At 44.6% G+C, this 13,757-nt stretch overlaps 1 protein-coding gene across 2 annotated transcripts in view; it reads right to left on the bottom strand.

The window, feature by feature from the left end:
* MAD1L1 (mitotic arrest deficient 1 like 1) overlaps positions 1-13,757 on the bottom strand; it is a 376,699-nt gene that overhangs the window by 86,762 nt on the left and 276,180 nt on the right. For both annotated transcript variants that reach the window (XM_069810261.1, XM_069810260.1), the window contains exon 17: positions 5,302-5,492. In XM_069810261.1, coding sequence (XP_069666362.1) covers positions 5,302-5,492 — 191 coding nt within the window. The remainder of the gene's footprint in view (positions 1-5,301; positions 5,493-13,757) is intronic.

The raw sequence follows: 13,757 nt of genomic DNA on the forward strand, positions 1-13,757 counted from the left end.
TGAGCAGAAATCAAGTCTCCAACAACCACATGGGCAAATTGAAAACAAAATATAAAAATAAAATAACTTGTAATTAATAAGAATGAGGAGTTAACAGAGGCCTACAATCTCTAATCAATCTCTTGGTGCCTGGCCCGCTCTACCGATGAGCCCCATTGTTATTTTTGATTGTGTGTGCAAGAGCGCGAGACGGCTGCTGGAAGAATAGCACTCCATCAAAATTGTGATTTCCTTCTCCCCTCGAGACTCATCAAGGGTGAGGAGGAGGAGAGGGGAGAAGAGAGATGCAAAAAGAAACAAACAGCTAGAGCACGCTTCTCGGAGAAGGAAATAACTGAAACTGTGGGTATGCGAAGCATGCAGACTCAGATTCAGAGCTCCCAACAGTGCTGTCAGCTTCTAGACGGAAAAAGAGCACTCAGGCGAGTAAAAGTAATCCCTGTATTAACCATCATGCTTATTCTGAGACGTACATCATCCACTGGTGTGCCCTGGCCAAACTGTTGCTAAGGCTGCGCTGCAATCTCAGTGGACTGGACTCTCTCTGCACGTTTAACCACACGAGTTTTGTCTCCCCCCTCATCCGGCAGTTTATCAGCGTCACTCTGTTTGAAAAATAGCCTCCAAGTTACTTTTTATTCAATCCAGCCTCATTTCCCTCCTCAGGAAAAGAGAATTAAGCTATTACTTCTTGTGTGCATAGCTGCCCTATCATATTTTACACACGTTGTCAATATAAAGGCAACAGGACAGCAGGGTACACGAGCGATGGGGCAAGCGACGGAAGACTGGGAACTTAAAAGTGATGTCTGTCCTTCCACTGTACCCTTCTTCCACACAAAGCCTTTATCCTTTTCACCCCACTATGTTCTGCCTCTGCACCCACGGTGAACCACATCAGAAGCAAGTATTCACTTTTCAGATTGCCTTGAAGTTTGACAGTGATAGTTCCCCTTACAGGTCTCAGGTAACTCCTTAAAGAGGCGTGCGTCAAAGACAGTGTGTGCATACTGGCTGTTAATTTAACAGGTTGCAGAAAAGCTGTTGATTTTATTACCATATTACCGATCCAACAGGACTCCAATAAAGGTTTTATTTTGCAGCAAAAAGTGCCAGCCCAGCAGCTGGCAACATTCTCAAGCTATGTCAAGATGCTTCTGGTTTTGTTTGCTGTCTGGTATCTTGGGTATTCTCTTTCAAGGCATAAAGCCTACCAACCTGGGATGCTCTTCAATGAACTACTGCTGGTGTTTGGGTATCCATTTGATAATTTTGACAGAAAGTAACAACATGGGTGAGACGTGGAAGCAGAGAGAATGCTGCACTCTGCAAGGCTGGGCTCTGAGGTTATAGAAAGTATCTGTCCAAAGGCAGCCTTTTGGCCAGGACTATTTATGAGCTCAGACATATAACACTACTGTGATACTGGAAAAGAGTTTGTCTGTTTTAACTTCTTTACCAACCAGCATAGACCCAAATAACTTATACATGAATTACTGAGAAATCCGAGCACTCCCTTCTGAGAAAGTAGAGGAATCTGAAACCAGAAAGATTTCAAACACTGCCAGATTTGATGTAGCTGTTACGCAGGATCAGATCAATTGCCTTTTCAGGCCAGGATCCTATCAAGAAAGTGATCAGCACCACATTCATGCCACAACAGTGGAAATACTTTACCTGAAGCACAGTGAATGATCAAGCACAGATTGCTCTCTCCGAGCACTCTTCTTGCTCTCTCTTCTTCACTCAAGTCTTCATTCCCAAGTATTTCCAGAGGATGGAGTTAAATGTTGCCAGGTACAGCAGCAGCAAAACCATATGTAGACACAACCCCAAAAATAAGCATGGGAATTTTCTTCCTAACCTCTGTAGTAAGAGGTTGCTTTTACACCCCAAAGCACAGAGTTCTGCATGTCCCTACTTAAGGTAAATGTAAATATTTAATGTAAAATGGTATTATTATTTGTCCACACAGATATCTTACCACTTTAGAAAATGTACTGAGCTCCTGCTCTCAGCAGTACCTTGAAGCCATAGGGTCTATAAAATAAAAGGATTTCCACTCTTTTAATTTTAAATTGATTGGCTTCAAATGCATTGGCTGGGACTGGGTCTTTAGGCACACAAAAAGAAAAAGCCCATGATTTAATTTCTCTACACTGTTTGTTCATTTGTACAAGTGTCTCCAAATCATCTCCTCTTCAAATTTGACCAGTCTTTCTGTTTACCAAAAGACGTTCTTTGTCTGAAACAATTGTCATTGCCTTTCTAAAGACCTCATTTCCTTACTCTCATTCAGGATCTATCCTGAGACAAGGGTAAACAGCACGATGTACATACGGCCAAGCAATGACATCCTGATTTGCCACCGCTTAGTTCCAAGTTGGCTAAGCTGATTTTGAGGCTCCCCAGCAGTGTTTGTTTGTTTTAATAGGTACCTTTAATAGATTGTTAAAGGGAGTCAATGCAGTTCTTGGATATCTCATGGGTGGGCTGGCCCATACACACCAGTCAAGCGTTACACAGAACACGAAGTCTGTGTCATGGCCTAACGCATCTAATGTACCAGCAACAGGAACAGAACATGAAACTGTCAAGTGCCCTAGTAACTATAATACATTACATCCCACAAAAAAGTCATCAGAAACTAAACTCCTGGTGAGGAATCTGTAACACCACTTTTCACAGCATTTAATTAAAAGAATAAAAAAGAGCAAACAAGTGAGAGCGAGCTGTGAAGTCTGAGATGTGCCTTGCTGCCTACTCAGTCACACACAGAGGATCTGAAAATCACCGGAACGTCCTTCAAGTTGATGAGCTCATCTGTTGCATCGATAGAGATCGCCAATAAATACTGATACGCTTTCATTGGAATTCAGTGCTCATTTATAGATGCACTCATTTATATTTGCAGCATGGCACTGTGATTAACCCTTTCATTGAAGCTGTAATTCCAATTAATGTGAATTGGCTGGACACATACAGCATGTAGATAATAAGCTCTACTACAGTCACAGCATACTTTGGTCAGGAAAACCAAGCACATCTCTCATCTTCATTTAGCTTTGAAGGGGTTACATTACAGTAGCTCCTATTGCATCCCTGCTATTGAAGCCTCACTGAAAATTAAATGCCACCAACAGTGCTACTGAAATATGCTCTAAAGTTTACAGGCAAACTACAGAAGCTTGTAAAGTGCCAGGGGACTTCTCTGGTTTAATTATATAGACCCTGTTCCATAAATTGCTTGAATGGAACAAATACAAATAGCATTCCCTGCTTTGTGACCTTTTTGGGTTAATGAAACGCACACAAACACCCACAGTCTGCTATGGCTCAGAAATTCCACAGCATAAACACACAAGCTCACTGGAAGCCGTCGTCAGGATTCAAGCCTTGGTACATACATGACAACCAGCTGCCTGGACTAAGCAAGGAAATAATTTATTGTTTATATTCTACTGCTATTCTAAGTTGCAGACGGTGGGAACTGCCTGTGATTTACTGAACATGGAGAAAGAGTCTGAGATTTTGCTGTTTAGGCTCTACCTGAAGAGGGTGTGTGAGGTAAGAGAGGCTGAGGAATTCCATGAATTAATAAGCAACCCACCCTTGGCTTTGGGAAACACGAGATCTGCTCTACCTGGCGACACTCACCTCCATCCTCCAGACATACTTGGGAATAAAGGCTTGAGTGAAGAAGAGAAAGCGAGAAGAGGGTTTAGGTAGAGGAATCTGTACTTAATTATTCACTCTCCTGCATGTAAATTATTCCTATTGCCATGACACGAAGGAGAATTTGATCCTTTGGAGACAAACTACTGAGATGCCAGCCAGTTCTTGTTCATGTGGCCAGTACGCAATTTTCTCATGTTTTCTTAACTTTCTCCAGGTGTGCCATCTCTCCTGCGACGCAGAAAGACCTGCTAGTTGTACTGTCTGGCCATGGCATCCAACAGACATCTCTAGGAGTCTGCTGAAGTTTCATTCACTAAACAGGTCTGAGCACAGGCCTCTGGAGGTATCCAAGCTAACAACATTCCACCATCTCAACAGAGAACTGTTTTCAGGATTCAAGGACAGTACCTTAAAACCAACAGAGTTATTCTCCTCCCTGGACACTGAGCTTTCTTTTCTTGCTGCCATTTGTCTCAGTTAGTCCAGAAACCTCATAAGGCCAAGTAATACAACTGTTTTGGCAGTATTTTCCTACTTTTACTAAAGATCCTAGGGCTGTCTTACACTTATCCTCACTTGTTTAATTTGTTGGGTTTATTTTTATTTTTTTAATTTTTTTTTTTTCCCCCCTAAGGCTCTAAAGTTGCAGAACAGGAAAATGTTTGTCCTGTTATGTAAAGAAACAATACTGCAGCAATCCACATGCGGCACACAGCCATAGGTCTGCAGAAACAGAACTTCTCCAGTTCCTGCTTGCAGAGTTCCCTCCTGTATTGAAGGCCTCCAAAACCCCCATCCTTCTAATAAATGAGACTCACCCCAGGGGGATCAGTGGGAGGCAGGTATGATTTTAAGTGCCAGTTGTGTTTGCCACCGAGAAGGAGAAAGTTCTCCCACTGACCTGCAAACTTGGGCTGTTGACACCTGAACCAATGTAAAGATGGAACTTAACAGCTTGGTGACTTTAATGTCACACCTCAGTTCTCTAATGCATCAGCCCAACTGTGCTAGCTGGAAGGTAACGCAGAAGAAAAACAGCACCTATCAAGCTACAACCCAACCTCAGACCACCTAGCTAGACCAATAAAGGTATCAGACTGAGAGAAGACAGACTGTTATTGCTACTCATCTCTGCTGTTCACATAAATGGCACTTCACACACACAAGGATGAGTTGCTGCTCAAAAGGGATTCCAATTTACATAAAGACAAGATGATGACACGCAGACAAGCTAGAGGATAGCAAAGATAGTAAGGGCATATATCTTGTAGTGAAGGAAGGATGAAACCTTGATGGTTACGTAAGGTTTTATTGCCACGGCATATATAACTGATAATATAAAAAGGTGAAGTGCAAGGCCAGATACCTTAGGTATTATGCATATATAGTCTCTTCTCTTTACTCCTGACTTTGATATATAAGTGGGAGACCAGATGTCAAATTTTCTCGGGTAATTTTTTGAAAGAAGAAAGGATCTTTACCTCCCTCATAAGGAACACCCTGTCACATAGCAGGAGGGCAGTGATTTTCCAGTCTAATCACTGAGAAAGAGCAAATACATTCTGGCACACTGAAAACCATGAACCCAAAGAAGCAGGTGCAGCAAAGGGTGCACAGACCTACCTTAAAAAGCAGGCAGTCCCCTTGGTGCTCGGCGTAAATGGAGGTGAGTCGATACTGGTTCTCAGTCGTGATGTCGATCTGGTACCCCGTTAGTGTGTAGCAAACCTTGCGGAACTCCTGGATCTTGGTCTGGAAAACTTCTTTCAGACGCTGGTTTTTTAGTTCTGCACTTTCCACTTGCTTCTTCAGCTCTATGCAGGGGAAGAAAATGGGTACTTTGTTATGTGTCATCAGCACAGAGCCCTTGCGCCGTATTTACAGTGCTAGCCAAACTAACTGAATTGAAAAGGTTAATTAAATTTTTAAAAAGTGAATTAAGCCGGCAGAGTAAAGAAACAGGCAAGCTAGATTCCTATCCTCCTGGCCCCGGCAGACCAAAAGACAATAAACTGGGGAATAAGGAAAACAGACATATCTTGGTGGGATGGATTTTCCTTTTGCTCAGCCAGACTTTTAACAACGTACTACAAAATTCAAAGCTATAGCATCCATTTCCCCACATGCACGCATCTTATTTTCTATACAGAACCCAAAAGAAGGGTGTTACACTACACGAAGCAAGAAAGTGGAAAAATGGTAAGAAATACACATCTGTATGGTTGCATCAGGAGGAAGCTGCCTCTACGGGAAATCTCCAACATACTCTTGATTTGACTGTAAGTGCTTTGATCTCAAATTGACACACTGCTTAGGAATCCCTCAAGATTTGGGGAGGGGCTTTTATTGTGATAAAAAACCCAAAGAGTACCACTGCCTCTTTGCGTTTGCTACCTTAACTGGACTAGTCCCTAGAAGAGAGGTCCTGTGAGACTGCCTGCCACTCACCCTCTGTTTTATTGCTACAAAGGGAGCTGCCAGTACTGTGAATCCTTCAAGAGGATACACAACAATTACCATGAATCTTTCACCCAAGGTGCCTTCTGAGTAATTAAACCTCGATTTATCCCCCCATTAATTACAGAGATTGGCTTTACTTTAATATACACTAGAGATGTCTCCCAAGTCAGCCTGTTTTATCAACACTGCAGCCCAGGGTTAGAAAAAAACCCTGACTCTTTCTAACAGCAAACAAATAGACTTCCTCACTCGGATACCTCTTTGTCATACTGAGGTTTAAGGCTTTGTCTGTGCTGTGATCAGAGATGTAACTGCAGCACATGTAGACCATATGTCTTTATTTTAGCTAGTCCAGGATCCAGCAGTAGGACAGCAGAAACTTCAGTCTGAGGTGACTGCGTAAGTATGAAGGAAGGTTTTTGGCTGGGCTTGTACAGCCCATGCTAAAGCTTTATTGTTTCCCAAGCAAGCTGGAAAAGTTTTTGCTTGAGTATTTGCCAAAAAGTGTTTCCACCAGCCTCCCAAGCGTCGTGCAGGCAGAACGTAGGATGGTAACTGCAAGGCCATGGACTTGCCTGTGATTCACCTCTGAGCAGCTGGAAGTGCACCAGGAGAACGTGAGTCTCCTCTTACCTTCTGTACTGCTTTAGTTAGGTGCTCCAGGTGGGACAAAAGGATAATACAATGTGTTAAGTTAAAGTGCCTTAAATGCCACTGAGGATGCACTTGCTCAGAAGTACCTTGGCCTTGATCCAATTCAGCTTAATCCCCAGGCAAGGACAGGAACTCTTTAATCGTTAAAGAGAACTACATGTCCCTTTACTTCTGTGCATTGGGTTTGCATGGTGGCGTTTTGGTAGCACGGATGGGGGCTACAGGGCCGGCTCCTGTGAGAAGCTGCTCGAAGCTTCCCCGGCTCCAAGCTGGACCCGCCGCTGGCCCAGGCCGAGCCCGTCCGTGAGGGTGGTAGCGCCTCTGGGAGAACAGATTTCCGAAGGGGAACCTGCCGTGAGTAGGGGACTGGAATGTGAGAGGAACCCCTCTGTGGATACCGAGGTCAGTGAAGAAGGAAGAGAGGAGGTGTGCCAGAGGAGGGGATGCCCCCGCAGCCCATGGTCAGACAGCAGGCTGTCCCCCCCAGCCCATGGAGGGGAGCGGGGGAGCAGATGCCCGCCTGCAGCCCGGGGAGAGAGGAGCCCACGCCGGAGCAGGGGGATGGATGCCCTCCAAGATGGCCGGGACTCCACGGAACAGCCTGTGCTGGAGCAGGCTGTGCCTGAAGGACTGCAGCCCGTGGAAGGGACCCACGCTGGAGCAGTTTGTGAAGAACTGTAGCCCGTGGGAAGGAACCACGTTGGAGAAGTTTGTGAAGGACTGTCTCCCGTGGGAGGGACCCCACACCATTGCAGGAGAAGAGTGAGGAGTCCTGCTCCTGAGGAGGAAGAAGCGGCAGAGACAACGTGTGATGAACTGACCCCAACCCTCATTCTCCGTCCCCCTGCACTGCTGGAAGGGAGGAGGGAGAGAATTTGGAAGTAAAGTTAAGCCTGGGAAGAAGGGAGGGGTGGGGGGAAGGTGTTTTTAAGATTTGGGTTTACTTCTCATTATCCTACTCTGATTTGATTGGTAGCAAATTAAATTGATTTGGTTTTTTTTTTCCCCCCGAAGTTGAGTCTGTTTTGCCTGTGACCATAACTGGTGAGTGATCCCTCCCGGTCCTTGTCTCGACCCACGAGCCTTTCATTATATTTTCTCCTCCCCATCCGAAGGGGAAGGAGGAGTGAGCGAGCGGCCGTGTGGTGCTTTGTTGCCAGCTGGGCTTAAACCATGACTTTCCAACTGAGAGCATCCACACAGGGAGAGTTAACGCTGGCCAACTCCTTACCTTCAGTTAATTCAGCTCCACCTTCCTGAGTGGCTTGTGGCGATGATGTACAAGCAAAGTATTTCCTTTACTCCAGATCTCCCCCCAGCTGTATCTTGCTTTATCAAGGGGAGCAAGCCAGTCTTGGGGAACATCACCAGTTTGTTCATTAAAACACTGCTATAGAGGGAACGCCCCAGTTTCTGGGGGATGTAAGGTAAGTAGAGTATCCAAACCCTGCTTACAAGCCCAAAGGGTTGTGGCTTACCCACTGCCCCTTCTCACGAGGTTGAAAAGGCTGTGCCTTTCCTGACCAGCCACCTTCCCATTCATACCAAACTCATCACCGCGTGATTAACTGAACCCTTCCTTGGATCGTTACAACTTTTTCCCCATCATCTCAGCTGGGTCTGGTCTTTGATTAATCAAGTAATCAGCCTCTGAAATCAGGAGGTTAATTGGCAGCTCTGACCTCAATATTCTCACAGTCTTCATTCAGCTATGCAACCGTTAAGTACAAAATCCTATATATGAAAGTAAAAACTCAGTGACCACGTTGCAGTGGTAAATAACATTTCGCCACTGCCAGAGACAGCACTGCCTTTAATATATCGCACATGTCCAACAGCGATATTTTTTTTCCTAATAAATGCAGCCTAGCCTTGGAAAAGTAAATCTGCCTTTTCCTACCGCATCTCGGAGGCTGCCTTTCCTGACTTTTATAACTTTGGAGGTGGATGGCACCCTAATTCATGAACTCCTTGAACAGCTTTTGTTATTCATGAGGAGTTAGCGCCTTTTGCACTGTTTTGTCTCTCAGACTTGGTACTGCTAATGGCCATCATGAGCATCCTCGCACCCATTGGGTTGCAGACTTATCCCCCACCCAAGAGCACTGGCCTAGTTACACTACAACCGTATGAATCTAGAACAGCAACTAAGTGATGGCAACTGCTTTCCTCCACTACCCTCAGGGTGAAAAAGGAAAAACTCTGACTACAATCAGTCTTTTATGCAAGAAATCCTGAGTTTTTCAGTTTAACTGAAGGACTAGCAAGCCTTCACTCCTGACAGTGTGCCCTCACCTCCTCCCCGCCGTTCCTCCTGGCCCTCTTTCCAGTGCCTGCGGCAGTTTTGGTGTATTACCGCGTCAGCCCTCCTGGCTGAAGGAATTCATCTGCACGAAAAAAAAAACTTATCTCCTTGTTAGAGATGCCTTGTGTCAGCCACTGGCACAAGGCGCTGAACTCGGTAACTGCTAATGTAGATGCAGCCGAATGTGCCAGCACCAGCCAGGGACGGGATAAAGCCTTGTCATCCCCTCCATGGCTCCATTAGCAATTCCCCAACAGTGTTTCTTGAGCTTGGGGATGGGGCAGAAAAAAACAAGCAGGCACAGGGACATGATAGGAATGCTTAAATTTGCAACTGCCCCCAGTGAAAGGGCTATCGAACCCTGACTGTAAAACAGAGATTGCTCTTCCTTTACGCCCAATTAAATTGCAGTCCTCAATAGGTCAGCTATAGCAACTGCCGATGCCCGCCTCCTGCGGTATTTATTCCGTGGAAACAATTCAGCTAGGGGCTATTCCCAGATTAGCTCAGGACAGCATTCAGGACTGTGACTGCTCCCCGGCTTTCCGTTGAAGGCTCTGCCGACACAACCAAGAAGCCACATTGTGAGGAGGATTCACAGAAGAGTAACTTGATAGGAAAGTAACCTGAGACTTGAGAAACATAAGATTGGGAGCCCACTGCTGAAACAAAGCCATCTGAGACGCACTAGGATATTTTTCACAACTTCCCACCACACTTCCACAGGAAAGAGATTTCCTGCAGGTTCTGTGTCATACCAGCCAGCCCCAGGCCAACATCTCAGATACTTTGGGGTGTCTAAAATGGCGCAGGATGCCTATTTTTAGGCACTGGGTACCTACGTAGCCTCTCTACATCATGGCTCTGCCTGCATACGGCCCTGGCACTGCAGATTCTCTGCACCCAGAGAACAGCACAAGCAGCATATGCACTGACTTGGGGACAGTAATTAATCTTTCTAATATTTCCCCCACCAAGTGAAGATGTTAAGCTAACAGGCATTGTTTGCTCTGTGTCTGAATTCAAAGATGTGACGGCGCTAATTCTTAAGCCTCACCTAATACCACTAATTCCCACCAAACTTCTAGCACAGTCAGGAGAAACCGATTTAAAAGTCATCATCTGCACAGAGTGCAATTCAGCGTATTTCAGAGCAATGTTTAAGGCACAGCCGTAGAGGCCACCGAACAGAGGGAAATCCTTTCAGGATGGGTCGAGGTGCATTAACAGAGCAGGTTTCTGATGACAACACTACTGTTTCTATCCGTTTTATCTGCCACCTACAGAACATCGAACGTCTTGATCCTTTAAGATCTTTCACAACATTTGGAGAATTAGGTTTAATTATAATTTTAAAAGACAGTGTTTGAAAACTAGAATCCTTGTATTTAGTGTACCTGTTTGAGTTCCTGTGTTCGACTCTGTTACACTTGCACAAAACAGGCGAGAGAAGTTGCAGGTGTGCTCTGCAGAAGCCATGGATGGGAAAGTCACACCATAAACATCCTTCATCCCAGAGAAGGGACGCCAAAGCATCCCTCACTGAAGCGTTAATGAAACAAATAAGAACTGAGAAAATAAGCGTGAGATTTGGCAGGCTATGCCTTGGTCAGGGATAATGACTGGCTGTTTACTTTGCCTGGAAAAAAAAAAAAAAAGGAGGAGAACAGAAAGAGCAGGAAAATATACGGAAATCATACTGCCCCATCTCCTTTGTATTCAGGCCAAGAGTATGTACAAAAAGTTGCCCATCCTGAAGAGTTTGATGGGAAAAAAAAATCCTCGCTGAAAAAAATCATTAATGTTACAAAATTAATATTGCCAAATAACTTCCCCCTAATGATGCTGCTTCTTGAAACACCTTGTATTTTCACACACTTATGTTGACTTTAATGAATAATTCCAACTATTTTTGATAAATAAATAAAATATGAGTTAGGCTTTTTTGGTCTCATATCGAAAATGTCACTGCTTTTTATTCCATTGCTTTTACACTCCTTACATCTGAAAATGTTCACAGCTGCCTGGAAATACCACAGCTTCGGCTCTTGCTCTGAGTTCAGCTAGGTCAATCAATAGCAATAGGAGTCTCTAAACTAAAGAAAACCAAATCCACACTTAACCTTTTCCCCAGGGAAAGAGGAGGAAACAATGTGGCTCTCAGCATGCCAAAAGTGGCATGAAATTAAACGTATCGCTAGCCTTTTCCAGGAAAACACAAATTTGTTCTGCCCATCCTCAAAGATGCCACAAGCCATGTAGTTGCATTAATTCAGTTGAGATCCTAGCTAATATCTCTCTCTCTCAGAAAGGCCTGAAGTCCTTTCTAACTCTCCATTAAAGGTTACTTTCCCTTAGTAACATGTTTGGGGGTCACTCACTCCAACACACACAGGATAAAGTATTTACACATGAATTCCCATCCCTGCTGACCCTGCCAGAATGCCTCAGGCAGATGCCACCCAACATTGCTATGGAGGATACTGTATTTTTACCAACCCTGCTCTATTGAAACAACAGGCTGCTTAGATTTTGTTTTCAGCCTACAGAAGGGATGCCAGTACCAACTTGTTCACATAAGGTCCATAATGGGAAGAGGAAACGCTATTTTCTCAATTCCAAAAAGCAAGGCCGCAATTCCCCTTATTCTCTCCCACCTACGCAAGCTGCTTCTCTCCATTTCCATAATGCTGTACCTGCCGTGCAATGTCACCCATCAATCACTCCTACGTGTACCCCCAAAACTGTTATTTAATTACACTCTCCTATCGCAGGTCTGTCCTTCCCATCCGACTCTCTGCAACTCTAACACTGCCCTTCCACACCTGAAATCCTTCCAGTCATTCCCCTGTTCAAACCCCAAGCTGAAATCTTCTCTTCCAGCTCTAGTTTATGAGGAACAGTGTCTGAAAAGAGTTCTGTGATATTCTGTGAAGGACATAATATAAAAATAAATTGTATCGTATTAAATAAAGGCTAATAGAAGAAGAGCAGAGCATTTTCTGATGTAGGCAAGTTTATGACCATTGCTTTTGAGAAATAAAATTTGCTTTACTAGATTTTATAGGTGTGTTTTATGCCCTGGGGGAGTGGGACCACGCAACCCAACCAGGCCGGCAGCCCCACTCCACCCTTACTCGACCTTATAGTCTGGCAGACTCAAACTGCTCTTTGCAAAACTTGCAATTTGTGACATTATAACCATGAATTATAACTTTTCTTGAAGGTAAAAACAGTTTTATATTCAACAGACTGCACTGGCTGTTTAATTTTAAACCTAAGTGGTATTTATTTGATCAGTCAACATCGGTTTATTTTTAAACTGTGTATGTACCATATGGTTCAGTGCACCTCCCAGCCCCCTCCTCCAGCCACCAGCTTGCCCTTCCAGCAGCTCAGGGAAGAGTTTTCAAAGGCAGCACATTACAAGTAAAGGTCTCCACCACCATGGCCGGCTATAGCTCTTGCACTGCCCAAGAACCCTCCACCAAGAAAATTTCCCGTATGTTTCTCTTCACTGAAGATGGTTGTCTGAAGCCCCCATTTCAGACCACCCATGTATGTACAAGGGTACCATTGTTTGGAAAGAAGTCTGTAATTAACCTTTATCCTCAGATAACCTGCAAGAAGTGGCAGAGGACACCAGAAGGCTAGGGTGAAAGAAGCAGGACACTGAGGACCAGAGAGGAGCAGCTATGGAAGAAGATGAACTTTCTCTTGTAGTACCTACACACACATATAATAGGGATTAGGATTAAGTAAAAGGTTCTTTTCTTTTCTTCTTCTGATAACGCTGAGATTACAACGCAAGGTTGCAAATCTCACAAGCACACTTGAAGTTGGCCTATGGACAGGATTCAGCCCTGGCGGATGAACCACACCAAGCAAAAAGCTCCCTCAGGAGATCCCAGCGTGGGCATCGCTTGGAGCTTTCTCTGCCCTTCTCCTTGTTGCCAAAGCTGTTTCAGAGGGGGGGAAGGCAGGAAACCAGTGGGCTTTTGGAAGCCCAGCTCAGCTCCTCAGCCACCCCCCCAGCGTGTCCATGTTGTTCTCGGTGAAGGCAGTGCAGTGTTGTGTAAAGAGACCCTGGGTAGCTTTAAAAATCACTGGCTTAAATGATGTGAACAGCCTGCTTGCAGCAATACAGAACTCAGTGGGGATGGCAACCCTCACCCCAGACACAGGATAAATTAACCTCAGGAGAGCTATTTATTGCCCAAGGTGGACTTCACCAATTAGTATGATATGGCACAAACCATTGGGAAGCTAGGATTGTCACACTGGTCATAAATCGTGAACGAACCAGGAAGACATCTCCCTCCACCCCCCAAAGGATGATTATAGTCTTATAGCCACATTTCCCTTCCATATGGCAATTACAGACCAACAGCACTTCCCAGAACAAAGTGACATCAGCCAGAGCCAGAGCTAGTCATTAACTTCAGATGCAAAAAATAGCTTCACCTTAAAAATACAAAGATACTGGGTCACTTAAGTTTATAGGAAAGTCATTACCTTCTGCTTCTAGAACAAGCCAGCAAATATCAGGCATAAGTCTTCCAGTCTACCTGTTTTCCAGGTAATCTATTTTGGAGTTATTAAAAAAAAAAGTCACTGGGACTTTTCATGGGCTGTAGTTCAGGGAAGTCTAGCAGCAAGA

Source organism: Haliaeetus albicilla, chromosome 22 (assembly GCF_947461875.1).
Source record: "Haliaeetus albicilla chromosome 22, bHalAlb1.1, whole genome shotgun sequence".
Lineage (NCBI taxonomy): Eukaryota > Metazoa > Chordata > Aves > Accipitriformes > Accipitridae > Haliaeetus > Haliaeetus albicilla.